The sequence below is a fragment of the Lagopus muta genome, chromosome 1, assembly GCF_023343835.1.
Source record: "Lagopus muta isolate bLagMut1 chromosome 1, bLagMut1 primary, whole genome shotgun sequence".
Lineage (NCBI taxonomy): Eukaryota > Metazoa > Chordata > Aves > Galliformes > Phasianidae > Lagopus > Lagopus muta.
Window position 1 is genome coordinate 101,883,279 of NC_064433.1, and position 26,878 is coordinate 101,910,156.

Sequence of the window (26,878 nt, forward strand, 5' to 3'; positions counted from 1 at the left end):
GCCCAGGGCCCCATCCAACCTGGCCTTAAGCACCTCCAGGGATGGGGCACCACAGCTTCTCCAGACAGCTGTGCCACTGCCTCACCACCCTCTGAAGAAAGAATTTCCACCTAACGGCTAACCTAAATCCCCCTCCTTTAGTTTGAATACCCTCATCCTATCACTATCTACTCTTGTAAAAACCTCAGTCTTTTTCCTGTATATAAGCTCCCTTCAAGCATTTGAAGACTATAATGAGGTCTCCCTGGAACCTTCTCCAGGCTGAACAAGCCCAGCTCCCTCAACCTGCCCTCACAGGACAGGTGCTCCAGTCCTCTGATCGTCTTTGTGGCCCTTCTCTGGACCTTCTCCAACAGTTTTATGACTTTTTTGTGCTGGGGGCTACAGACCTGGATACAGTAGTCCAGGCAGGACCTCACAAGAACAGAGCAGAAGGGGACAATCCCCTCCCTCTCCCTACTGGTCACCCCTCTTCTGATGCAGCCCAGGATGCAGCTGGCCTTAGGGGCAAACAAGTGCACACTGCTGGCTCTTGTCCAGCTTTTTGTCCAGCAGGGATGCTGTCAATAAATTCTTCCCAATCTGTACACACATCTGGGTTTGCTCCAACCCAGGTGCAACACCTCGCACCTGGCCTTGTCAAACCTCATTAGGTTCGTGTGGGCCCACTTCTCAAGTCTGTCCAGGTGCCTTTGGATGGCATGCCTTCCTCTCATCAGCTGTACCACTCAGCTGAGTGTCATCTGCAAACTTGCTGAAGGTGCACCATCTAGAGTTATTGATAAAGACGTTTGAAAAGGCTGCATTTAGAATAAAAGCTGGATTTGGCATTTTGGAATCTGCACCTTAGAATTATGACTTAAATCTGCTTTTTGAGATTACAAACTTTTAAAATATATTTTATTTAAAGGAAATCATGAATGTCCAACTGTTAGACTGCAATTCATACAATCAACAAGCTACTAATTAAAGTAATCTTCAGACTGCTGAAGATGAAAACATTGTCCATGAAATCACCAGGTCCCAGGAACAACTCTGCATTCTATTTCATATAATCAACTTCACCGCATAAAGATCTCAAAAACAACACAGAGATTATAAGGGGGCACCTCAGCTCCACATGCATTTCCAGGGCAAGAACACCACTTACTTCTCAAGGGTGAATCTTGTAAGCAGTCTTTCAGGCAGACATGAGGAAAAAGTCAATTTAGTTTGTAGTTTATATATATATACATACACATACATATGAAGACCTGACATTCAGTTTTGTCAACAGCTAGTCATGGAGAAACTGTACAAAATGGGCATAATATTTCTAGCAGTGAGAAGATCTAGCCAAAAGTGGCACCTTATTGTGGAGGAGTTAAAACATAAATTCACAGAAAACTAGATCATGTCTGTCTTGCTGCTCATAGAACCACTTGTTTAATCTAGTGAAAAAGTAATTTTGTCAGAACTATGTATTCTAAAGCAAAGATTATTCATTCCTCAAGGTGAAAACTGTTCACCAAAAACACTGCAGTCAAGTGTGGAACTAGCAACCAAAAGCATAATGAACAAAGAAACTCAACTAAAACATAAGGCATTTCAGTTGGAATCACAGCAGCCTGAGAGAAGAACTGCTTTCAACTGTTTCCTCACATATAACTTGTCACACGCTGGGTGCTTGCAATAGTTTTACCTAGGTATTTTCCAACTTGGTCACTAGCCTGGACTTTCTAAGCCAGTGGTTCCAAAGAAGGTATTTACTAAAACATTTGTCTTTTTAATGATAGTTGTAGTATTTCTTGGGGAACCTTACAAAGTACAATTTTATTAGCATCTTTCTTCTTCATAGATTTAGCAACAGTATTAGATCTCCTTTTCCATGCATTTAAGAAGAGTACCAAGGCTAAGAAGGTCATTAATTTCAGAACAGATCTGAAGCTGGCTCATCACTGTGCTTAAATCTAGAAAGACATTGTCTTCTTTAATAGAAAGGAATGATGTCTTAGAACTTTCCTTAAAAGCCACATGTATAATCAAATATAAAGTCAATGTTACCAAGATGGTAATCCTGGAAGAGAATAAACTTCCTTGTCTACACTGCAAATTATTTTATTTAATAAAGCCCAGATCTAATAGTGTAGTCTTTAATTTTTGCTGCCTAATAACTCCCAATATAAGAACATATTTTTCATTGCTTTGCATTTTGCAATGCTTTGAAGAAATTATACTACATCCAAAACCACACACCCCCAAAAAATCAAGGTAGGGAAAAAATTCTTCAGAGACTGATTAAATTCTTAGCTCCTTTCATTTCATTAGGACATAATACCCCACTAATTTTAGCCTTTTTTTTCTCCTAAAAACTAGTATTACACTTGAGATTAGGAGTCAGATTTTTGTAAACCACTTAGCAGTTAAGAGATTTCAGCTCCCATGTCTCTTCAAAGCCTCTGAAATTCTTATTCCATTTCAGTATTCGGGAAAGACAATTAAGATGAATGTCCTCACCAATAAGCATTAACTTTACTAATAATAGAAGAAATTGAAACTTCAAGCAAAAATACAACTACGAGAATGACAGTTGTGAGTAAAAACCAACAAACTCAACAACTGAGTATCTCCAGTACCTAATATCAGCAGGTTTTTTCCCGCAGAAATGATGCACTCTCAATTTATCAATAAGGGTCTTATTTGAATAGCTCTCTGCAACTGCAAACTGAGACTGTTGTTTGTGCCTTGTAACTATGAAGAACAGAAGAATGTAGTTGAATTAATCTCTCTCCTTATGGTCTCATAACCACCTTCCCAGCTCTGTTTTCAGAGCTCATCTCCCACTTTCTAAAGCTATCTTACAAGTAAACACACCTGCTTCCTAACTTGTGCTTTGGGTGCAGGGGAATCCACCACCACTCTGTCCAACACACCCTTATTGCAATGGCACCGCTCACTTCCTTGTTCCATAAATAATCACAGAATTTACCAAATTTACCAAATAAATGCATGACTGGTAAGATACTCCAAGTTGTATTTGTTAGCCTCTAGTAGTTACCTACATTTTTCTCAAATTCTTGTGAACGTAACTATTCTTTAGCTGGGGGATTTCCCAAATGACTGCATCAGTTAAAGTAAATGCCACATCAAATTAAATATCCAAACCTAGGAAGGATTTAATAAAGCTACTGATTGTTAACAGCTGCTTCCATATAGCATGGAGGCTCCAAATGTATATTAACATATTACAGGGAATACATTAACAACAAAGGCTGTATGATTATGTTACTGCATAGATTACACAGGAATTAATGAAGTTTACATATAATGATAATGAAATTGCATTTTTTAAAGAAACAGGAAAGCTGTGAAAGGAAACTATGAACAAGCTTTTCCATTTAGTCTGTCTGATAGTTCATATTCACAAGTTTATATTCATTATAGTTCATAATTCATAAGTAAGCCTGTTCTATTTGTAAGCTGGGACAGTGTATCAATAGAAGATGCTGCAATTTAGCTTTTAGTGGTGATTTCTTATCAAGTGAATATTTTTGTTTTTCTACATTAGCAGTGTGCATACCGACTTCATCTTGGATCTCCTCAGCTACAGCAGGCACATTGTAGAGGAAGGAGAGAGACTGATTCATGCGCTCATATATCACACGTAGATGTGTCATAACCTAAAGAAATGAAAATATTTTAAGGAGGGGAATACTAATACTATTATTAGTAGCTATTATCAAAGATTTTACAAATTTTTTTTTTTTTGCAAAGCAATACAGTTTTTACTTGAAGTAGGAATAATATGCTCCATGTGCTGAAACTATCAAATGCATTGCGATATTCACCTCTCCTACACAAGTAGTGTGCTAGACATTCCTCCATAGCAAATACCTGAAACACCATGGGAATGAAATAACTTAAAGCAAGAATTTACATTCGCTGTGGGGGTACACAAACAACTATTGTAGCAGAAATTCACAGCCTCATTTACTCTCCAATAATGTGTACACTTGCCCAATACTGTAATCTTCTGCATGCCATTCAAGCCAAGTGAGGCGCAACTGATTGCTGGATCAAAATGTATCAGCTGTTTTGGTTTTTTTTTTTCCTTTCTCCTTATTCTAACACTGCAAAAAGAAACAGCTACTCTCTGAAGAAAGACTGAATGCTCTCGTTGAAAGCATTTGAAAACATTTCAAAAAATATTTTCAACCAGAAGCATTATTGTGTTGTGCCAGGTGATTCTGTTGCCTCAGGTTGTGCCTCCATGCTGCTATGGGTAGAATTTCAACATCCCACAATAATCCTCCCCAGGGTACTCTGCAGGTATCACCTCTCTTCAACAGAAAGGAAAACAGAGGTGCATTCTGGAAGACATAGGCTACTGACAAAGGCAATTTTAAGCCCAAACAGGAAAATAGGTTACATACAGGAATTTCAGTGAAAAAATTTATGCTTCTGAACAATTTTGTTTTTCCATTTTCCACTGAAATAAAAACACCCTGGTAGATCCTCCAACCTACATTCCTTCGACCTTCTGACCTATTCAAGAAGCGAAGATGTTATGGAAATACACGTTCCTATGGCAATATACAAAACAATAACTGCATTTCTTGTATCTAAATGTCACTTTCCATTCTTCATGTGTGCTGCCAAACAGCTTGTAGTCTGCAAAATTCCACTGGTTTTTGTGATTTAACAATCCAATGTTTTAGAAATTAAAGTAATGTAAAATGTAAAAGGACATGCTATCGTATTTAAGAGAAAACCAAGATTGCAGCAGAAGATGCTTACAAGTGTGCATTTTTAACTCTAGTAATTTCAAGCTAGCATGATCTCCATTCTCAAGTCTGGCTGAAATAGCTGTTTCATAATTCTAATATGCAAATCATGCCATTCAATGAGGTATATGGTTTTGATTTGGCTCTTAGCAATGCCAATCAGTTCATAACTGCATGGCTGGAACAGAGGCAGATTCTGCAGATTACAGCACACGCTTTTAGCAGCTTATCCGTTCTGCCTACAATTTTAATTGCTGTTTTGAAAGCCAGCTATATCTTGTGTTTTTTTGCTTCCTCACCCTCCGTGATTTACAAAGATAACATAAAAGCTGTTCCAAAACACACACATTGAGGACTGCAGTAACATTCAGCAGTTAAAATGCCACAAACTACCATGCACATTTTAAAAATTATGTTAAACTCGAGTGCATTGCAGTAATCACATTTATAGACATTACAAGTACCTCTGCAATGACTACAAAAAAGCTGGTTGCAGTCAGATGGCTGTACCACTTCTGGTTTTGCTGCTTCAGCTGAGTGAAGCATAACCATATGTGTCAGCTAAATCTATTACAAACATTTTCCTCGAGGTATTATTTACCAAAGCAGTAATAAAGGCTCTGGGCATTACTGCTCTGGATGGCTTCTTGGGAAGTGTTCATGACTGGCTCACTGTTTTGACGGACAGAAAACCTGCTTTTCAGTTCTTCTCAAAAGATAAATTACACCCACATGACTACTACATCACTTTGTCTTGATCTTCTTCAGGAAAACAGTTTATTTTTTACTGCACCTGAAGCTGCCCACAGAAAGTAGTCAAATGTTTTTTAAAAAGTAAGTTGACAGAAAACTCACAACAGTTATGAGAAATGTGACCCCACCAACCCTGAGTGGGGATTACCTGAGATCTAATTTGGGCAGCTTTCTTTGGGTCTACCATCCGGACATGTTCAAAGTGTTTGAGAGTATGCTGTCTGTCTTTCTGCTCAGCACGCACATACTTCTTCAGCATGTTGAATACGTGACGAGGCTATAGGGAAGAAACAGGAAATAAATGAGTTAAATTTAGAACAACACATGTTTTAGTTCCATACATTGGAGGTATGCACCAAAACAGGAGCACAGAATAACTATTACGTTGCATGCTCAATTGAGATCGATATCTATTAACTATAGTTAAAACTGCAAAAGACTAAAACTGGTTTTATTAAACAGTATCATCTATCAAATAGAATGCATCCAGAATCAAACCAGAAGGTTAATAAACTGCTCAGCACCTGCAGAGAAGATCATCTGAAGGCAATACTCTATCAAAGCCAAGGATCAATCAGATTTGACTGAAAAACTTTTTTAAACAAATTCAAGACTGCTCTGTCCTGTTAATACTGCTATGTGAGCAGAAGAAACGAAGAGGAAAGGAATAGCTGAGGTATTTTAGGGCACACATCTTCTCAAAGTACCCAACTTGGGTATCAGATTTAAAAAAAAAAAGAAAGAAAAGTTTATGTATACATTTCAGGTGGTTTTACTTACTGAAAGCCATTAACTATATGCCTCAAGGCATACAACTGAACATGAACAGAGGAGAGAACTGCAGCTGAAGGGAACATGAAAAATACACACAGACTGATGGTACAGCAGTGAAGACTGCAAAGAAGGGAAGTTTTTCCTACCATGAAACTAAGACATTCACTTTTAACTCAGTGTTTAGGGCGACTCTGGAAATCCAGCCCCCCTCACCAACTCTGCTTGCCTGGTTGTGCTTGTGTATTTTTTCTGAAGCTGCTAAATAGTGAGAAAAATTAAGTTGACATGGGTGAGAAGGAAGGGAATGGTGATCTTAATGTGCAGGAAATGAAAGAATGAGCAGAAGAAGGGAGCAGCTTCACTGGGTACTGGTACAGATCCAGAAGAACGGGTGGGGAAGCAACAAAATAAGCATCAGAAGCTCTGTGCACAGCTTCCTGAAACAGAAAGAACTGTGGGCGAAGCTGAAGCTTTAGGAACTTAGATTCATGGTCAAATATAGATCCTAAACTAATTTAACATTTACACAAGATATGAATACTAAGCCATAGAGCTTGAAGAATTTCTTTGCTTGAGAGAGGCAGTAGATTTTAAGATGTCCAAAGAAAGTAAAACAAAGGTTATATGAGGATCTTTCAGACAGAGAATGTGAAATCATTCCCAATGAAAGGATTAAACTCAGTAGTTCCATGACAGAAAATTCATTTTTGTGGAAAATAACTCCAAAGTCAAACAGCCTGCGATGAAGTTGCAAGAAGCCATGAACAAATGTTGAAAAGTAAGCAATCCCTACAACATTACTATAATGGCAAAACAAAATGAAATGCCAGCTGTGACAGTTTATAGGAATAAAGGCTAGAAGACCACTAAGGTTTAAAATAGTAATTTTCTGAAGACAGAAAATATTGTTCCCTTTCCTGACATTTCATCATTTGTTCCCCTGAAGCACATAAAGATAGCAGGTTTGTGTACATTAAAGAGAAATGGATTAATTTCTATTTCTTCAAGGAATACTCAAATTGAAATGTCATGTCTAATGCCAGAAGGATATACATATGTCACTCTGAAAGTAATGCCTCCTATTTATTTCCATAGAAGGTACAGCAGATACAAAGTGCACAATAACACCATTTGACAGAGCAAACTAACAACTACAGAACGCTATCTTTCAACACAGTCACCACCATCAGCTGTACATTTTCACTAGAACCTGCATGCTGTCCTCATAAAAATCTGCATGAGCAGAGACGACCCACTATTGTCATCACCACTGCCTCACTGCGCTCACATCCACTTTTTGGTCTCCAGAAATGTACAGCAAGTGTCAATGAATATCAATGGGTGCCATTTTTTCCTCAGGGAGGAATTCAATGACACATCTTTGATTCACATGCACTTCCACGTCAGATGCCATTGTGCCAGACTGCCCCTCTGCTGCCATCTGTCACACGGCAGCGAAATGTAACAGAATATTTGTAGGAAGGCTCAACTTCTACTGCCATACCACCATCTGCCTCTGACGTCATGGGCCAATATAATATACTATAATATGAGGTATTACTTTCAGAAGAGTCCTCTTAAAATGGCTCTGCTTTTACGTCCTAAAATAGCCATTAAATGTCCCAGATGCAATAGAGATCAGGTCAGACCTCCAATCTTTCCCACAACTTTGAAATGCTATTGGCTAAAGACTTGAGGGCCTTTGCTGAAGGCTAAACTGCTAGGGCTGGTGCCAAGTAGTCACAGACCTCTGCAGGACTTCTCATATCCACCTGTGGATACCATAAACAAGAACCAAATTTAACAGGCAGAAGTTATTTTTCTCCTCTATGCCTAGAATTGCAGATCTGTTGCTTGCAAGCTTCGAACAAATTTGTGGATTAGCAAAAATACCTCTAATCCCAAATCCCATCTCCACACTGAAGTGAACCACTTCTGCTTAGAAATCACACTCATGTACATACTTTTTGCAGCGGGATTTGCCCCCAAACCTCTTGTTTCAAGTGGTGGTATGAACTCTTGTAATGTGGTAGAGTGGAACAGCCACACTAAGTGGTCTAGCAGAGGAAAGGAATGGCTCCACAGGCTAGCTCATAAAAAAATATCTCACAGAATAACTAACCTGTATCAGCCACCAGGGCTACCTAACCATCATGAAATAATACTATTATTTCCAGCTGTATTTGCATTATCAGCTTGTTTTTATCAGCTTTCCTCTAAAAGAGACCAGGATATTCCCAATGTGGCTTTCATTATCCGCATGTTTTTAGTTATCTTAAATAAGTGGCCAACATTTCTGGCAACTGCAATTGAGCTAGTAACCAGAATGATTGGTGACTTCCTGAGCAAGAGGATCCAGCACCAAATTGAGAATGCATATCAGTTCACAAGGAATGTGGTTTAGATAGGAATAATATTGCTTACTCAGAACTGGAAAACCCTGAACTGACTAGAAAGAAGCTTAACTCCACATAAGCATGGCAGATATTTATTATTCAGGCCAATTAAAGAATAACATGAACACATCTAATAAGCACACATACAGTAATTTTGAGTGAAGTAGTGCAAAGGCTCCTGTTACACGCAGCTTTGAACTATTTCAAGCACATTTAGACATGTCATTTATGCCCATGAAACTTTTTCCACATTTGCTTTTTATCCAACACTTAGCACAGCCAGATCATAGTCCTCTTACAAGCTATTGTAACAGATGAACAGATGACCTGTTATCTGACTGTATTTTAGTATATCTATTCTCTTCTTAGTAAAGCAGTTCTTTGGTGGATATATAGATGCAATCCTGACAACCTATTAAAAGGTTTCCAGCTGTACAAGACAAGCCTAAATCACTGCATCACAAGCAGAAATCACTGACGGCAACTTTTGCTACCCAGTGGTGAATCCCAACCCCACTGACTATTTAATCAGCATGAAATAAAGGTGCCTTAATTTCAGGTAGAATCAGTTTAGAGACAAGATCACTGACATTCCTCTTTAACAATGAAATAATAATATTAATGTTGCAGTTTATGTCCAAATACACACCAATGCTGGCCAAGGGTTGTTCTGTCCTTACCGTGGACGGCGTTCCCAGTATCAACTACTGGAGAACAAGGGCTCTCTTTCTACTTCATCTTTTAAGACATTTCAAAAGGCAAAAATTCTGTGTAATTAAATGCTTCAAAGCACTTCAGAATCCTTCTGGAGGAAATAAATTGGCACACATAAGCCATACGAAGACAATACTCGTATTGTAACATGACTTAGATTGATAGTACTGGTTTATCAAACACAGTAGAAGAACCCTACAGAAGGCAGCCCACCAGAAGCTGTTCAAACACAATTTTAAATAGTGAGTATTTAGTTGATTATATTCTCTGCTGGTCTCAGCAAGGATTTAGCTTGGTTTTGTTCTAGCCAGCAGAAAATGTTACTTATTGTTTATTTATAACACAATTAAAATCATTTACAGCTTTCACAACTTTTTCTACACTCTCTCTCACTTCTAAGTTTTGGCTCTGCTGCTATTACGATTTCCTTGAAATGTAGATAAGGTAGGTTCATTCACATCTGAAAATTTAGAGAACAAAAACCTAATTCTTTTTCTACAGGTCATTTACAAGAAAATGTAACCCATTGGTCTACTCCTAATCCCAACCTCGCTAAATCATACATGTGGTCTAAAATGCAGTTTCTAACTGCAGAACAGTTTCTAACTGGTAAAATATGCACACATTTATTTTGTACATACACATATATACATACACATATATGACCTCTACACAGAATCTACCTTATCATTTCAGATTTTAAGGGAGTTGTGAAAAAGTGCTATTTCACTGAGCATGGAAAACAGAAACATCAAAATTATTTTGGATTGCTACAAATATAACCTACGCTCTCTCTGTAGAAATTCAAAATACTTTCTGCAGAGAAACAACATGAAAACCATCCGAATGTACTTCTGTGTATTTATTACAACCTCCCATGTCTGTGTGCCATGGAACTTCTATGGGAAGTTCTGAGCTGGCTTGTCATTTTGATCAAAATTCACTCTAAACCAGAAAGGAAAGATCCACAATGCTGTACTTTAATATTTCATCTTGCCTTTGGAGAAACATCAATCACCATTCCTTTCTGATTACTGCTCTTGAAATGTGCAACAATTGTTTCTTTTCATTCAATTTTTAAGGATACCTTATATACTATATTAGGTATGCATTTTAACTGCTATGTTATTGATTCATGGGCTGTATTTGATACTGGAACTGCAGTTCATTTTAGGAACATTCAAGGATGGCTGGCTAGGATGACAGAGAGACTTTTCATTCATGTGAAACCCCTATCCTACATTTTATGTCGAGTTAAAGATGTCTTCTCAATATTTCTGCTAGTTTGTAAGAAAGTATATTACCACACATAACGAATACATTGCTATTAGCACTCAAAATTTCCCATTGCCTTCTCTCTCAAGGATTTTCCTGAGAAAGAACAAAGTGAAAACAGTATTTGATTCCACCTCATCATTTGCTTTTACAAGATTTAAATTTATTCAACTCTGACAAATTAAATTTTGTGTCTGCTCTTGTAAAACGTTGGATTTTAGTTATGATGAATCTGCCAAAGTTTTGCAGACTGTAATATCCATTTGGAATTGCCTCTCTGACTTTAGTTGCTCATATGAGAAATCCTACTGGGCAAGATGAGGTGTATGACTATACCACACGCTCAACTCCTCAGACTAGAGAAAAAGCAAGGAAGTGTGGTTTTATTCACCTAAAAGCTTCAGAAAACCTGAATTAAGCAACCATCTTTCTCTATCTGACCTGGTTTAAAAGCTGAGCTAAAATCCATGCTGTCTATTTTTATAAATCCCACAAAATTCAGCACAAAACTTCACAGAAATTGTAACTTTACATGTTTAGGTGAGCAGGATGGAGAGCGGAGTATTAGAGTTGGACTGATCTCTCCTATAGCACGGAAGGATTTTTATCAGATCAGCAGTTATACTTTTCCCTGCCTCCAACTGTGTATTTCCCCAGTGACCTTGCTGGACCCAAAAAAGTCTTTGAACTTCCAGAACACAGAAGCACTGAGTGAGGACCCTTCTGCAGATCTTTCTTCCAAGTCCAAATAGCAGAACATGACTAGTTTCAGTCCACAGTAAGCTCTCACCAAAGGAACAAACTCAGGGCACAAATGGTACCAGAAAGGACATTAAGGGAAACAAGAAAATATACAGGAAATAAATTCAAATGGGTTAATGTACAAGCTAGGGCTGATGTTAACTATCCCTGCTCTGAACAGCAGTAATTTGCATCTTAGTGAAACAGTTCTGAAGTGCAAGAGAAACATTTTAAACTGAATTTAATTACTATATGCTCATTTTACTCTGTGCAAAATATAAGGAGGTTAATTAATTACTGTTCATAGATTTCCTGTATGTTTCCTTGCTCTGAAACCCTTTATTTCACCACTGTGAACTGCATTTTTTTTCACCACACCTCCTCCCCCTGACTTCCCACACAGAATGAGCTTCTGCTACCAACAAAGCTTAAACAGGGAGACATAAATCCAAATAAATTTGACATGCACATGAGAAAGGAAATATACGCAAATTATAGAACCAAGTTGCTTGCAGAGACTGATGCATTTGAATTCTTCTATTTAACTTCCAAAATGAAGGGGAAAATCTCCAACTGTTTTAAAAAGTAGAAGCGTATTAGTTCCAACTGCCATTAATCCTCCTTTTCTGTACTAAGACCATCAAGTGGGATGAAACAATATGGCATTTTGACACCGGATACTGAACAGCTACACCCTGTTTTCAAAGACAACAGAATATAGCAGCACAGTTAAGCTGTACTGAGAAGTAGAGATGAGGATAAAATTTAACTTTCTGGGCATCTTGCATGACAGTGCTTCTGAGAAAACAACAGAACAAGCACTTGGTTTTGACAAAAAAATTATGTTGTAATAGACCTTGAAGTTACGTTATTTCATTTCTGTCATTCATTTCTGAACGAACTTCCTGACTCCCTTGCTGCTCAGAGTGGTGTCCTGACAAGCTCTTGTGACACTGGCACGGACAATGATTCCATGTAACATCTGAAAAACTCCTGCAGAAGAGATAGGATATGTGGACAACACATCCAAGTGATTAAACAGCACATGAAAAACACTACTTCCCCCGCCAACACACTTACTTACTTCAATAAAGAAAAACAACTCCTTTTTCAGTTTAAACTCTAATATTCTTCTAATTTTATTTAAGAGACCTTACCACTTTAAGTACAGACTTGTAGAAAGTAGTTGACACGACATACTTGTCTCAAACTGGAAAGATTTGACAGATGGACAACTCAATGGATAAGGAATCGGCTGCATGGTCACACTTGAAATGTGGTCACACTTGAAATGTTGTGGCCTCATGTCCAAGTGGAAATTCATGATGAGCAGTATTCCTCAGGGGTCCATACTGGGACAGGTGCTGTTTAGCATCCTTGTCAGTGACAAGGACAGTGGGATTGAGTGCACCCTCAACAAATTAGCGGACAGCACCAAGCTATATGATGTGGTTGTCATACTGGAGAGAAGGGATGCCATCCAGAGGGACCTTGACAAGCTTGAGAGGTGGGCCCATGTGAACTTCATGAAGTTCAGTAAGGCCAAGTGGAAGGTCCTGCAAGTGGGCCAGAGTAATTCCAAGCACAAATACATGCTGGGCAGAGAATGGATTGAAAGTAGCCCCAAGGAAAAGGACTTGGGGGTGCTGATTGATGGAAAACTCAACACGAGCTGGAAATGTGCACAAGCAGTCTGTATCCTTGGCTGCATCTAAAGAAGCAAGTGAGGTGACTGTCCCCTTCTGCTCTGCTCTCATGACACCCCACCTAGAATACTGTGTTCAGCTCTGGGGACGCCAATACAAGAAGGACATGGATCTGTTGGAGATGTCCTAAGAAGCCCATGAGCACGATCAGAAGTTTGGAGTGCCCCAGCTATCAAGACAGGCTGAGAGAGTTGAGGGCATTCTGACTGGAGAAGAAAACAGAATAATTTCTCTAGGATAGTTTTCAGACAGAGTTACAATCACACAAGGCTCAACTTCATATCAAGAGCTGAATGCCTGAAGCCAAACGTGAAACTGCATCTGAGGTGAACTCCTCAAAACCACAAAGCAGAAGAACAGGACCTGCAGCCCTTCTGTGAACTCAAACATCTCACTTTCAGTTCTGATTGGCAGACACCTATCTCCCAAAGAAAGCTGCATACCAGCCCGTAACTTGCAAAAAAAACTCTGGAGTCCAAGCCCTTCACTACACTTGTAATAGTCAAAGATTACAACACACAGCATCTCACAGTCAGACCAACTAACATCCTCCACCCAATTTAATACACATTTGCTTCATTTTCAACAAATCACTATGCTGCAAAATACTAATTCTTCATACAGCTATTCTGTGACAGACAGGCAACTCAAGATTACTCTTTTACTTCACAGTTTTGCAAGAGGTGGAGAAGAAGTTTGATGATGATAAAGAATTGTGATTACGATCATTTTTCCATGCTCTCTGAATGAGCATGTTTCTCTATGAAAGGAAATTCACTTAAAATATATAATTTTACCAGGGTAGTCAATATTGATGTAATTTCCTATGAGACCAGATTTAGGAACTGGTGGATCCATCTTACACTAATCACTCAAAAGGCTTTAAGTCACATAATGTTTTTCCCATCTAGGAAGCATTCAAGAGATGAGAGTTATGTAAAATATTCAACTGTTTTCCCATAGGATTCACAAAGATTCTCATTTTTATGAAGGCTACAGACTGGCTGTTTAAAGATTAAGCAAAAACATCACAGATGTAGTGTCTTTAATAATTCCATTCAAATCCACATTCTGGATTTAGTGTTTACAGCACTAAAAGCCATCATATCAAACAGCCAAATTTGAATTGCCAGTGGGGTATTTTCACACCATCCAACAATCCTTCCACAATCCTTCTCCAAACGTTTAAACAATTCAGTATATGAAACAAGAACACAAGTATCCTTTATCCTTAAGCTCCCTCTTGACCTAACAAAGCATCCTACTGCATACCACTCAGAATGACTGCATCCTTTATCAGGATCTGCAAACGGCTACAATTTCAGGCATTTTCATGCTATTTACCTAGGTATCTGTGTGTATGTATGTAGGTATCTACCTACACGTAGGTACGGGGTGCATGTCTGTGTTCATATTTGTGTGCACACAATATGTCAAAACTTTAAACTTTCAAACTGTCTGATAGCTGCAGTAGATACTGCACAGTCAGTGCTTCATTGCTGGTCTTTATTTGGTATACATTCTTTTTCCACAGGATGACTAGACTGACCTTGACACAGTCAAATGATGGTGATATTGCACTTACTCTGGGTGGGACAGTCTGCAATGCTGTGATGTAGTTCTCCAGAGCAATGCGGCGACGGTCATTCAGCATGGCCTCCACCCGTGCCATGTGAGTCTCCACAAGTTGTTGCCTTTCATTTGCTGCTTCTTGTTCCAGAGATTCCACTTTCTCCTGGAAATGCTGAAAAAAAACACTCATCACAACAGAAGCAGTGAAGACACCAGCAGAGAACAACAGACATGAAAAATCTGCCTGCAAATCGCCAAAATAATTCCACATGTCAGTCTGGCTTCTAGAACTTCTGTGCTGAATGTCCCTCTTATTGATTCCAGTAGGACTTGCTTCTGAACACCTGGCCACAATTTTTTTTAAATCTGTCAAACATTCCTTACATGTTCAGCACAACCACCAGTGTATCCTTCACACAACCACTGTGACTGTGTTTAGTGTTAGGGAATTCAGTGTAGAAAAGGATGGAGTTTGACAAGACTTCATCTCCTGCAATCACAAAGGCTTTCCACGTATCAAAGTGACTTTACAAACAAATCTACACAGTGCAAAAAAAATTCAACCGGTGCAGAGTCAGTGTAATTCCTTATAAATTGGCCACCAGGAAGAAAAATTGAACCCAGACTCATTCCATTAAAGGAAAAGCTTGAGTGGATATAATGCAGAGAGAGCAAAGTTGTGGGATTTAATATGCAAAGCAGTCTGATTCTGAATGTTACTTTTTTATAGTTTTGCACTGAAATCATTCTAGCAGCATTGAATAATATCTAGCACAGCCACAGTGGCTTTCAAGTAGTGTCTGGCTTGTCAGAGTTTTTGAATTATAATATAATTTTGTATAAGAGATTTTTTGGCAGGGAGTTTCTTCCAGATTAAACTGATGGTGATTCCTCCTTCAAATCATGTTTTCCATCTCTGCTTTGAGATTACATCCCATAGCTTACTAGTTTATCACAGCCTAAACTCTGAAAAGGCCTTATGGGAACTGATTTGTCAGTTCTCACTGATGAGAAGTCAAAATTCTCTCTTCTGCACTTTTGTTCCAGGGATTGGGTGATAAGTACAGAGACACCAGCAGCTTTTCACAGCTGGAAACAAAGATAGTAAGAGCAGAAAATAACATTAAATCTTCATGTAAATATGCTTTGAAATTACATCACCACTCACAAGCACTGCATTTTAACTGCAGTCCCAGTTGATAAGGTTGCAGAAGTGTTCTTTTTTACCTGAATAACAGCTTTCTTGTCAGCCTTTGGCAAGTTCTTTGCTTGGCGTTCTGCCTCCTCCCATTCTCTCATGACCTAACAAACAAAACAAGGAGTGTGAATTTCAAATTTCCTTCTCTCATCTCAGGACTCAGCAACTGCCAAGCACTGTAGTTCACACAATCATCTTTTTATATTCCTCCCCCTCCTTACATTGCTACAAAAAAGCAATTGCAACAAAGGTAGAATCCTGTTATTAATTTAAACAAAGACCGAATTTCAGTATTTGAACATCATGACAAGCTCTCATAACTTCACAGATGTTAGTCAACCTTCAAGCAAAGGAAGTGGAATCTCTATGGGTGAACACACCAGATCATTTTCATCTCAGACAAAAAGGAAAACGTTTCCATCTGTAGTCAAAAGGAGCAAATTTCCACTCGTTCTATGTGACAGTTTTGGGTGCATCAGAAAAATGTTTAGCTTTGGACTATCTCATCTGCCTTTGAATAGGGCAGATGAAGATCTACATGCAGTTTGTGTCAGCCTGTTCAGAATTAGGTTCCAAATATTTCAAGAATTGGTGAATGGGAGAATTCAAGAATTCTCAAATATTACTCTTAACTAGCTGCTCATTACATCATAACCTTCTCATGGTCTTTGTCAGGGACCTTCCTCATTTCATGCCTAGAGAGCCATCTCTTCAGATCAAATTTGTGATGGAGCAATAGCTGTCACCAAATGCAGTGCACACAGATAAGTGGCTTGTTTATGTGAAGGTTTAGCACAATGTCAAAAGACAGAAGAAACAGAAGCAATTCCTCAAAATGCACATTTCCTTCCCAATTCTTACCTGAAAACACACTTTCATACCATTTGTAACAGAAATTCTCAAACATATACTTTCCAATGGGGATTTAAGAACAGCTTATAGTTCATACACATAACTAAAATTTTACCAGAATAAATACCAAAGACAAGACAAAGTGCTGTGTCTCATGCTTGCAAGTTAAGCCTCAATCACAGAAGATTTTAATCCTTCTCCAACAAAGCAGTACAGGAGAGCACAAAGCAAAAAGCTAGTTAGAGTGTCATGATATATTCTGGAAAAAATGGACTAGTGTTTGGAGTGCTGATCTGTGTTAAGGGTGCATTGGGTATTCATCTCTTAATTATGCACTTAGGCTATACCATTGTCATGGCTGAGAAATCTTAATGCAATCACAAACAGCATCTTTCTAGAGAGCTGTTACATCACCAGTGCCAGGACATGACCCAGAACCCAGCATTAATTCAAGTCATAAATTACAATAATACCAGTTAAAACTTGAGCATTGACTTAGACTAGCAAAGCTCAGATTTTCTTCTCCCACCCCTTCTTTTATGTCTGCAAATCTCATGTCTGACATCTGTTTAATACTCTTTTTCACTCTGAATGAGCATCAGTGGGTTTTTAGAACAACAGTTCCTTGCCATTTTATGCCTAAAATAATCCTGAAAAGCATAAAGACAAAGACACTCTGCTAATCCACATGATGAAAACAAGCCTTATGGATAATGCAAGAAGGAGACCTTTGGCTAGAATAAGTCTCCCTGTCTATTTATTTCTTTAAATCTTTTAAAGCATTGAAGGCGGGATGATAAACTGACAGCCTACACAGCTAGCTGGGAGGAATATAAATTACTGGATTCAGTGTCCAGTTCCAGTGCAAGAACAAGTGGCTTGTGTAAAAAAGCACAGAACAACATGGCTGTTTGCAGAAATAACATTCAATTTAAAGATTACAGAAGTTCCATTTTGAGTTTTGTTTTTGCAATTGGGAAGACTTTAACAGTTGAAAGCAGTGTGGGTGGGGAGGGAGTGTGTGGATTTGTTCTAACTAAACAGTTGCCCTACAGGTATCTATGGGCAAATGCTAATACCAAGGGAAGTCGTGGGCTCTTACTGAAGGCCATACCTTTACAGAATTATGAGAGATTAGCAAACGTACCACTGAGGTCTATGGAAAACCATCAAGCAGAAAGGAAAAAAAAAAATCATTCTTCAGATATGGCTGCGCAGAGAAGGCTGAACTTGTTCTATGTGCCGTTATAAGCCTATCCTCTTTTACTGAAAGCACAGACCTATCAAAGCCATATAGATTTATAACTCTCCAAGGTTTGGCTGATTTGTACCTGGAAAATGACAATTTCTGGTTAAGATTTAAGAAGCAAGCTGCTTCAAAGTCAAACTTCTTCAGGACTTGGGACTTACTGCCTGGTAGATTCCTTTAGAAATTGGGCCGTAGAGGACAGCAAGAGGGAGAAAGGATGCAAGAAAAGTGTCATTCTCTATTAAGAGAAATGCTAGTACAAATGCTAGCAAATACTAGTACTAAGTACAAAATCTCATTACACTGAAACCAGTAGAATTTATTCACATTACCAATCACAACAGAAGAGGTCCTTGACTTAAGGCTTGCTTAGTTAGCTTGACAAAGCCATTACAATACGATGCCTATGTTTGTCAAGAGATTTTCTTGCACACTTAAGTCTTGACTCTTTTCCTGGTAATAACATCGTTAGATCTCTTCAAAAAGCCTTGAGTGTAACTGGGGGTGGGTTGGTATTTGTGTTCTCCTAACTAAGCTAACAGTTTTAGAGAAGGAAAGAGTTCCCACACAGAACAGCTGAGCCAGAGAGATCCAGGGAATATGGTGCTAAAAGTCAGCAAGTACCTCAAAGATGTGGGAACAAGTAGCATGCAATGACTCTTAGTGCTGTTGAACAGACGGACAACTCTGGTTACCCACGTCCTCTTACAGATCAACACCAGATCAACACTGGGTTTGCTGATGCAACTCTACCTGATAAACAAATAAAGGAGCTCTGATAACACTCTGGCACCCCTCCAAACACACTGATTGCTGTCATGCTTGGTCATGCCCTTGGTATGAGATAAGAAGTGTACTTTATATGTTATAAGAAACTTTTAATTGTCATTTACTAAGGGAGGCTTCTTCCAAAAATGCTTTAAAATGTAGGTACACTGTATACTGAGGGAGAAGCTGTAAAGTAAGCAGCCCATGATTAACAGAAGCCTGAATACAGAGAAATTACTTTCTGAGTTGTTTTTGGCCTTATCTTCTTCTCCCAGGAGTCTAGACACAAACAATAGCTTTTTCTGTACATCTTTTGAAGACAAACAGGATCAAACACTTTGGTTTAGACCCACTTTGTGTTTCATTTTTAAAGCTATCCTCTCAATGAAATCTTGAACCCAACACTAGGCTTTTGCATTTATGTTCAGCCAGGTTGAGGACCGTAGTGCTTTCAGATGCTTGCCTTGGAACTGCAATTCCAAGAAGTAAGGCTATTGTCAGAGACAAAGTATCATTAAGTTCCTGTCTTAAGTACTAAGCACAGTATGGTCCCCAAAACACTGTCAATAGTAATATAACAGGAAGAATAAATTCAAGCCTCCAGGATGTCTCAAGATGTTTTGCTGAGGAGAACAAAAAAAGTTTAAATATACTGCTCCCTTGAGTAAGATTCAATATTTGATTTCACCAGGCTATTTACCAGCAACTGTTTAAGTGAGGGAATTGTACTGTGTTAACGATCTGGAGTAAAAGGAGGATTGTATCAAATCAGGAAACAGCTAGGATAGCCTGAGATAAATAAACATAACTTCTCCTTGTTACATATAAAAGAACAGCAAACATCTAAATGTTGCATGCGATTGGTTGCCCTGTTTGCATGGGAATGTAGTTGTCCTGGTAATTTGGAAACCCAAGAAAAGTTAGAAATCATATGCTGATGTAATGTTCTTTACAATACTGCCTAGAAAAGTTTATAAGCATTGTTCCCCCTGGTGTGTGCAGACATAAAGGCAGAAAAACTCGGTGGTCTGAAGGCATGGACTCCTAAGAGCAGAAGGGATCTAAATGGCGTGAACTAGAGGTGTATCAGGTCACTGTATAAAAAGAACATTTTGTAAGAGTGGACTTTTCTGCTCCTTCTCAGCTTTGAAAGAAACAAACTTTGAACTACTATGTGACTAAACAAAAAGGAATAAATATATTTAGTGCAGCTGGAGGGCAGAGCTAGAGTCTCACGATCTTTAATTTTAAAGAAAAACGTGACACAAAAGTTCAGTTAACTTATTCAGCATTATTTTCAATATAACAAGTAACAACTTCAAGTTAATTTTTGATTAAAAGCATGCTAAGAAAATTCATGATTTTAAAAAAAGTGTAAAACCCAAATTTTATACATATATACATATATATATATTATTGTATATATATATTATATATATATAATACATATATATTATATATATTATATATATATATAATATATATATATACAATAATATATATATATATGTATATATTATACATATACATATATATACATACATATTTATATACATTTATATAAATGGCCAGAGAAGAAGACTGGTATGGGACACAAAGATATCACAGTTCCCACTGGAAACAAGACATGGACTGGTAAGCTTCTACCTACTTCTACCTGCTAAGATCTTTTCTTCTTAGAACAATTAGTGTGAGGAGTTAGTTCAGTGCTGTACAAGACATTACTCACAGTGGCAAAAACTAATTCTTAAAAACTTATGTGAATTTTCTTCTTAAAAGCTCTGCAGGTGTTTTGCATACTTCATATGCAAAAACAACTCAAGACATATAACTTTACACTGCAATTTAATCATCAGCCTGGGCATACTACAGATCAATTCCGTCTTTCTTGAGGTTCCTATTGTGCTACTCTTTCCCAGATCTGATTTAGGCTGCTGAACTGTCCAGAGCTGGTTTATTTTTTTTTTTTTTATAAGAGTGACATGGCAATGAGATGAGGGAGCTGACCTGCCTCACCCCACAGCTGTATGCTCATTAGTGTTGACAGCAAGGATGGCTGGGAACGTGCTAACGAGGGCTGAACACACGGCAGCACCAGCATGATCTTCCGTCAAACTCTTGAACCACAGCATTCATTTATAAAGTTCCCCCAAATGCACATGGTTGAATGTGCAGAGCATTTACCCACAAGTTTTCTGCAGCTGCAGTTCAGTAGCTTTCCCAGTTAGCTTTGTTAGCCTCAAGCACTGACAGTGTTCTCTCCTATGTATTTCATTACTTCTTCTGCACAAACCTTTCAGCTTTGTAGAAAATAAATACACAGTTTTAAATACTGTAGAAATAGAAATACTGCCCTTTATTACTCAGATCAATCTTTACACTGCATATTTAATGTTAGAGGCAAACGTGAAAATAAGCAGAGAATTCAAGGACTGTTTTGTGAAAGGTTGCCTTCCCTACTGACTGCCCTTCCATTTCAGGGCACTTGTCTTGACAGCATACCTAAAAGGGCTTCTTCAGGAAAGGGAAGGGAATAAGTGGCTGCAGAGGACTAAATGTCTCAGCTGCAATGAGCTGCTGCCTTAGAGGGAGCACAGCACATCTTTGTCCCATTAACTACTGCTCATCCAGCTCGCTTTCCTGCTGACCCACACTGCTCTTGAGCTTAGTCTCCAGCTGCACCCCTTCCTGCTACCAGCTCAGTTACAGGTCACCTCCACGAAACTGTTTAAACTTCCAAGGGAAAGATAATATGACCAGACTTTTAACACTTTAACAAGCATTAATTTGGATCAGTTTCCTCTTTGTAAGAAAGAGATGCCCTCTTTGTGCTCTTCTGAAGTGGAGGCTAGATAAAGAACACTTATGTTGCTACCTCGTGTCATATCTACTGTATGGGGTCTCAAACAACAACTGCTTCATGTAAGATGCCCCTGGCCTACTCATAAGAAGATACATATCTACAGAGATAGTAAAGGAGACTTTCTAATTTCAGGCTCAGTCAAACTTCATAATGAAAAGGTAATGGATAATGTGTCAGTAACATACGGAAACTGAAAATGCAACAGAGGGTAAAGTTACAAGAAAAAAATATACTGAAGTATCTATATGATATTCAAAGCTCATCTGAATTGTACTACATTAATTCTTTTTAGTTGATCCATCTTAAAAAAAAGTACTTATATCACAGGCTGCCCTTTAAACCTTCTATAGTTTTTCTTCATTGTTACTGAAGTAGAACTATCACAATTTTTATTGGTATTTCTATTACAAACTCCATTTCTGAAAGAATAAATAGCTCATCTCCTAGTGTTCAATAAGATTAAAAACAGTACATAGTTTCAGGCTACACAAAACTCTGGTTTAAGGAAAATAAAAAGGATTGAGTCAGTTGGATTAGTTGAGATCAAAAGCACTGATTTTTTTCTCTTTGCTTTGGCATTAGATGCATTTTATGTTACCTTGAGGCTCAAGAGCATTCGATAAATATATACAAGCTTAAGTTACCCCAGGGCATTACCATGTATACATACACCTGGAAAATGAAGCTAATCACATGCAATCTAGTTTAGTCTCTACAAAAGAAGGATAAATAACAGTGGTCAAGTTCTTTCTTTAAAGATAGGAATAACATTACAAACCAAATATCTTCAAAAAGATGAGAGCAACCGTTAATAGACTTTTTATTCCTTTTTAGCAGCAGAAATAACTGTAGCAGCTTGGGTTTACAACTGTAATCCAAGCACAAACCTTTGTCCTTGCCTACTAAATTCTTAGCTGTATTCAGAAAGGTAGTAACTGGTAAATTTACAGCATTGCAGATGGGCAGGGAACCTCACAGAAGCCTTGAGAAACAGGAAAATGAAAACATCTTATGACTTGAGAGGCAAAGCTCTCTACCATATTCGTGGACAAAGAGATCCCCTCTTACCTGAGACATCCTTTCACGATGCTTAGCTTCAAGTCTCTCCTTGGCTTTCTGGAAATGAGCATGTTCATTTTCATCCCCGGGTGTCTCCAAGTATTTGTCAACAGCATCAGGAGTGCTGGCAGCTGTGGTAGGGACTGAGGTAGAATTTTGAGAGAGGGAAGGGAAAGGGGAAAAAAAACCAGAATTCTACTTTAGTACAGATAAAATTTGGTTGAACCAGGAAAGAAACATCTGTTCTAATTTCCATCAGAATAAAGCCATTAGCGTAACCTCAGAGAAGAATAATAACAACATGGTTTAGTCAGATATAGTACATGCAGGAAATACATATAAACATGTAAAAAGATTTCCCTCCCATTATATAATCCAGGAGAAACTCTTCAGAATGAGCAAAGCAGTATCATTTAAATAAGTTAGAAACCACTGCCAAAGGAAAGAATTACAAGGGGAAAAAAAAGCCCACTGCTAACATACATAAAATTGCAGAACACCCTTTGCAGAATGACATGCTGTGTATATTAGTGTATTTTTTAAAAGGCAAACTGTAACACACTAGTGCCAACGCTAATACATTTTAAAGCACCTTTGGACCTCAAGGCACCCTAATGAAATACTTCAAGTCCTTCCCTTAATAGCAGTTGGCCTCATAGGCATTTACTTTATTTGTAACAACTCTGACTAATAAAGCCCTTCACAGATGCTGGAAGTAATCAGAAAGCATGCGCTAATGATTGGCCATTCCTGTCAGACAACTAAGCAGTGCCTAGCACACCAGTATCAGAAAGAAGAACATTTGGGGTAATTCAAGCAACCATCCTTTAATTATGTAGTAACATCCAAAGACTCCTAGATTAAATAGTCTAGCATTTTTGTGCTATGGACATAATAGCAATTAAAAAAAAAAATTCTTTAATGATGATTGACCATTTTGTTTCTACTACACTGCCCCTAAAGATCTTTATTTTATAATTAATTTCCCTGGTCACAGTTTGTTCAACAACTGATAACTTAGTTTAAAAAACTTATAAAGCAAATAAAGACTGTACACACAGCTGCACAGGATTTCATTAAATTCCTGTGACTGCACATACAATAGGTTACTAACACAGGTAATACATTCTACTGTGGAGGCTGATACAGGTAAGAAAAAAACATCAGAATTCCCTGGCTCCAACCTTCAACCTCAAAGTGTTCAGAAGAAGCAAACTTTAATCTGAAGTTTAGACTGAGCAATATCAACCAATATTTACTCTCCCCAATATGCTGAAATATAAAGACACACTGGCTGATTTTTTTTTTTTAATTTTTTTTCTTTAAATCAACAGTTATAAGTACATGGTCCCCATTTGTCAGTCAGAGAATCATAGAATGGCCTGGGTTGACAAGGACCACAAGCATCATCCAGTTTCAATCCCCTGCTGTGTGCAGGGTCACCAACCAGCAGAGCAGGCTGCCCAGAGCCACATCCAGCGTGGCCTTGAATGCCTACAGGGATGGGGCATCCACAGCCTCCTTGGGCAACCTGTTCCAGTGCCTCACCACTCAGTGAAATACATCCTCAAATTTTAATAAAATCTTAAACTAATATACAACCTAATCTTCCATTAGATGTCTAAACTCAAATGCAAAACAAAAACAAACAAAACAATGACCAGAAAACCTTTGGCCTTGATTGCATTTGGGATATCACGACCACGTAAAAGGTACAGTTGGTTTTAGGATGCTGTTGATGGGAATCTACAAGGAATCCAGTGGAGGAAGCACAGGTAGCAAAAATTATTCTTCCATCATTTTCAGATGTTTCAAAAATATTTAATTGCAAGCTATACATTTCATAAACCTGTATATTACTAAGTATTGTAACAAACAGAAGCAAATAAGCTTCATGACAAGCTATAAAAGTTAAAAAATAGAATACTACTCTTAGTATTTAGTGTCTCTTACAACTTCAGACAATTTAAATCCTATAATACCATTATAAAAGCATAAAAGTGCTTTTGCTTTAAACTTTTCACGATCAGAACTCATCTTCAATGAGTCGTGATTGATTGCAGTATTAGAAATATACAATTCCAAGTGTCAAACCAAGGAAGACTTAAATGAGATTTTTAAATTAACTGCAAGGCAGTCAGGTAAGAGTTCTGCAAATCTCATCTCCTCTGCCAGGTCTTTAATGTACAGTGGTCAGTGGAAGACAGCTATTAGTGCATACATTAATCTGTAACCTCCTGCTAGCCATCTGTATTTTCACTACTGGAAAAATCAGATCCATGAGCTTACTGTCCCCCATGTGCACAAAAAGTCTAACTGGATTTTAAGACCAAAACTTTCAGTTAGTAAAGACTTCTAGAGCATTAAAGTTGTGCACAAGTGTAGGAAGTGGTTTCTGTTGGGGTGCAGTGCTGCTGGCAGGAATGGCTCTAACCACTGGGGAAAGCAAATTCCAAAAACAACTCATCCAAAACTTGAATGGAGCGAAAACATTTCTGTGATGGCACAAAGTATTTAAAAATATCTTTCCTCTTTAATCTCTCAAGCACCAAACTAATTTAATCTTCATTTTTTTTCCTGGAGCTTTAGTTAAGTGCAGTACATTTTAATTCCACTTAAAAAAAATCAAAATAAAAGTTTACTTAAAACCAGGGAGAAATTTAAAAGCACTAAATTGCAAGGTACTATTATTTACTGGCACAGGCTAACCAAACACTCCTAGGAATGAGCTGGACAAGTTTAAAGCAACACTCTCCCATTATGCCCACTGGAAGCCTGGAGGCATCTGTGAGAAATGTAATACGCTGTTGTGACATCTGACTGACACTGCTGGGTTTGTCTTCTATGACTCTCATTTTTTTTCTCTTCAAACCAGCATAAAACTTAACATTCACAACACAGTTAGGCAAGCAAGGCAGCAAGTTCTGCAGTTACACTGGGCATTGCATAGAAAATTTGCCCTTGCCTAAGCCATCCTCTGCAGGAAGCAGCAGGTTTTGGCACAGGACAGAAATGGGGAGAAGCTCTAGCATGTAATTCTCCATCTTTTCCCATCTTTTACAATTCCCCATGCAACTCCCACCTTAAGTCTGTACAAATATGAATGGAAAGAAGTGATGATTTAAATAACTGTCCAATAAATTATGCAAATTTAACCTTTAATTTATTGAACAGGAAAAAAAGGTCACCAGAATTTGCAGTAAGATCAGTTAAGACAGTTGTACACTTAAGGTTTGATTATCAAAAGCTCCCAACCTGCACATGTGGCCTCTCCAGTGCAGATTTTCCAACCATACACAGGACACTTAACAAGGCAGGGTCAGAGGAATGGAAAATTCCAAAGGGTGAACAAAGAATTCAGATAGCAAAAGAGTTTTTTTAATGTCTAAACCCAAATAAAGCAGTCCAGGCTCAAAACCAGTCGAGGCCTGAAGTACAATAAAGGTCTAATTTCAGTTATGTTAAGAAGCTTCATCATTTACACTCATACATGACTAAGTCAGATACCAGCTTGATTTAGAAAATCTCGAGAGAAGATTTCTAACAGTAATTTTATCAGAATGAAGTAACTGAGGTATAACGTTTTGAAACGGTTTAAAGCAATTCTCTTATGAGTGGTTACCTATCCACATAATCTGAAATCAGTAGCATTTTTTTTTGACAAAATAATCAGTTCTTAAAAACAAATAACCCTACGAGATTTTGATCTTCATATCTACAAAGCAGGTAAATGTTTATGTGAGAACTTCTCCATCTGATACTAAAAAGTATATTACCTACAGTATGCTTAAAGGACTCGTGATTCCAACATAACAGTAACTGGAAACCCATTGTCTCAAATGAAAAGAAATACAAAAAACACTGAGCCCCCCTTCTGCAATATAGCAGAAACATTTTAATGTTTTCATGGCTCTTGGCACAAAATCTATCTTTTCCATTCCAACACGTTTGGGAGTTTTATTTCTATGGATGTATTGCATGTTTTCTCATGGTACATTGGGAACATTTGGTCAGATATCAGATACATGTAAGGATTCCTTAAAAATCTGTAGTCTGATCTCATTTCTGACCACATTTGCTTTTCGAAGGAGGTTTTATTTTCTATGCATTGCTTGTTTTCTAATTCAACTCATTTTAGTATATTGCTTGTAGACTGATCAACAAGTGTGTGTTGATAGCTGTGGAAAAAATGTAG

General features: G+C 38.0%; 1 protein-coding gene across 2 annotated transcripts in view; it reads right to left on the bottom strand.

Moving 5' to 3' along the window:
• Positions 1-26,878, bottom strand: part of LOC125703482 (amyloid beta precursor protein) — a 202,892-nt gene that overhangs the window by 39,799 nt on the left and 136,215 nt on the right. For both annotated transcript variants that reach the window (XM_048968045.1, XM_048968035.1), the window contains 5 exons: positions 22,693-22,826; positions 15,922-15,996; positions 14,708-14,866; positions 5,665-5,793; positions 3,560-3,659 (listed from right to left, as the gene is read on the bottom strand). In XM_048968045.1, coding sequence (XP_048824002.1) covers positions 3,560-3,659; positions 5,665-5,793; positions 14,708-14,866; positions 15,922-15,996; positions 22,693-22,826 — 597 coding nt within the window. The remainder of the gene's footprint in view (positions 1-3,559; positions 3,660-5,664; positions 5,794-14,707; positions 14,867-15,921; positions 15,997-22,692; positions 22,827-26,878) is intronic.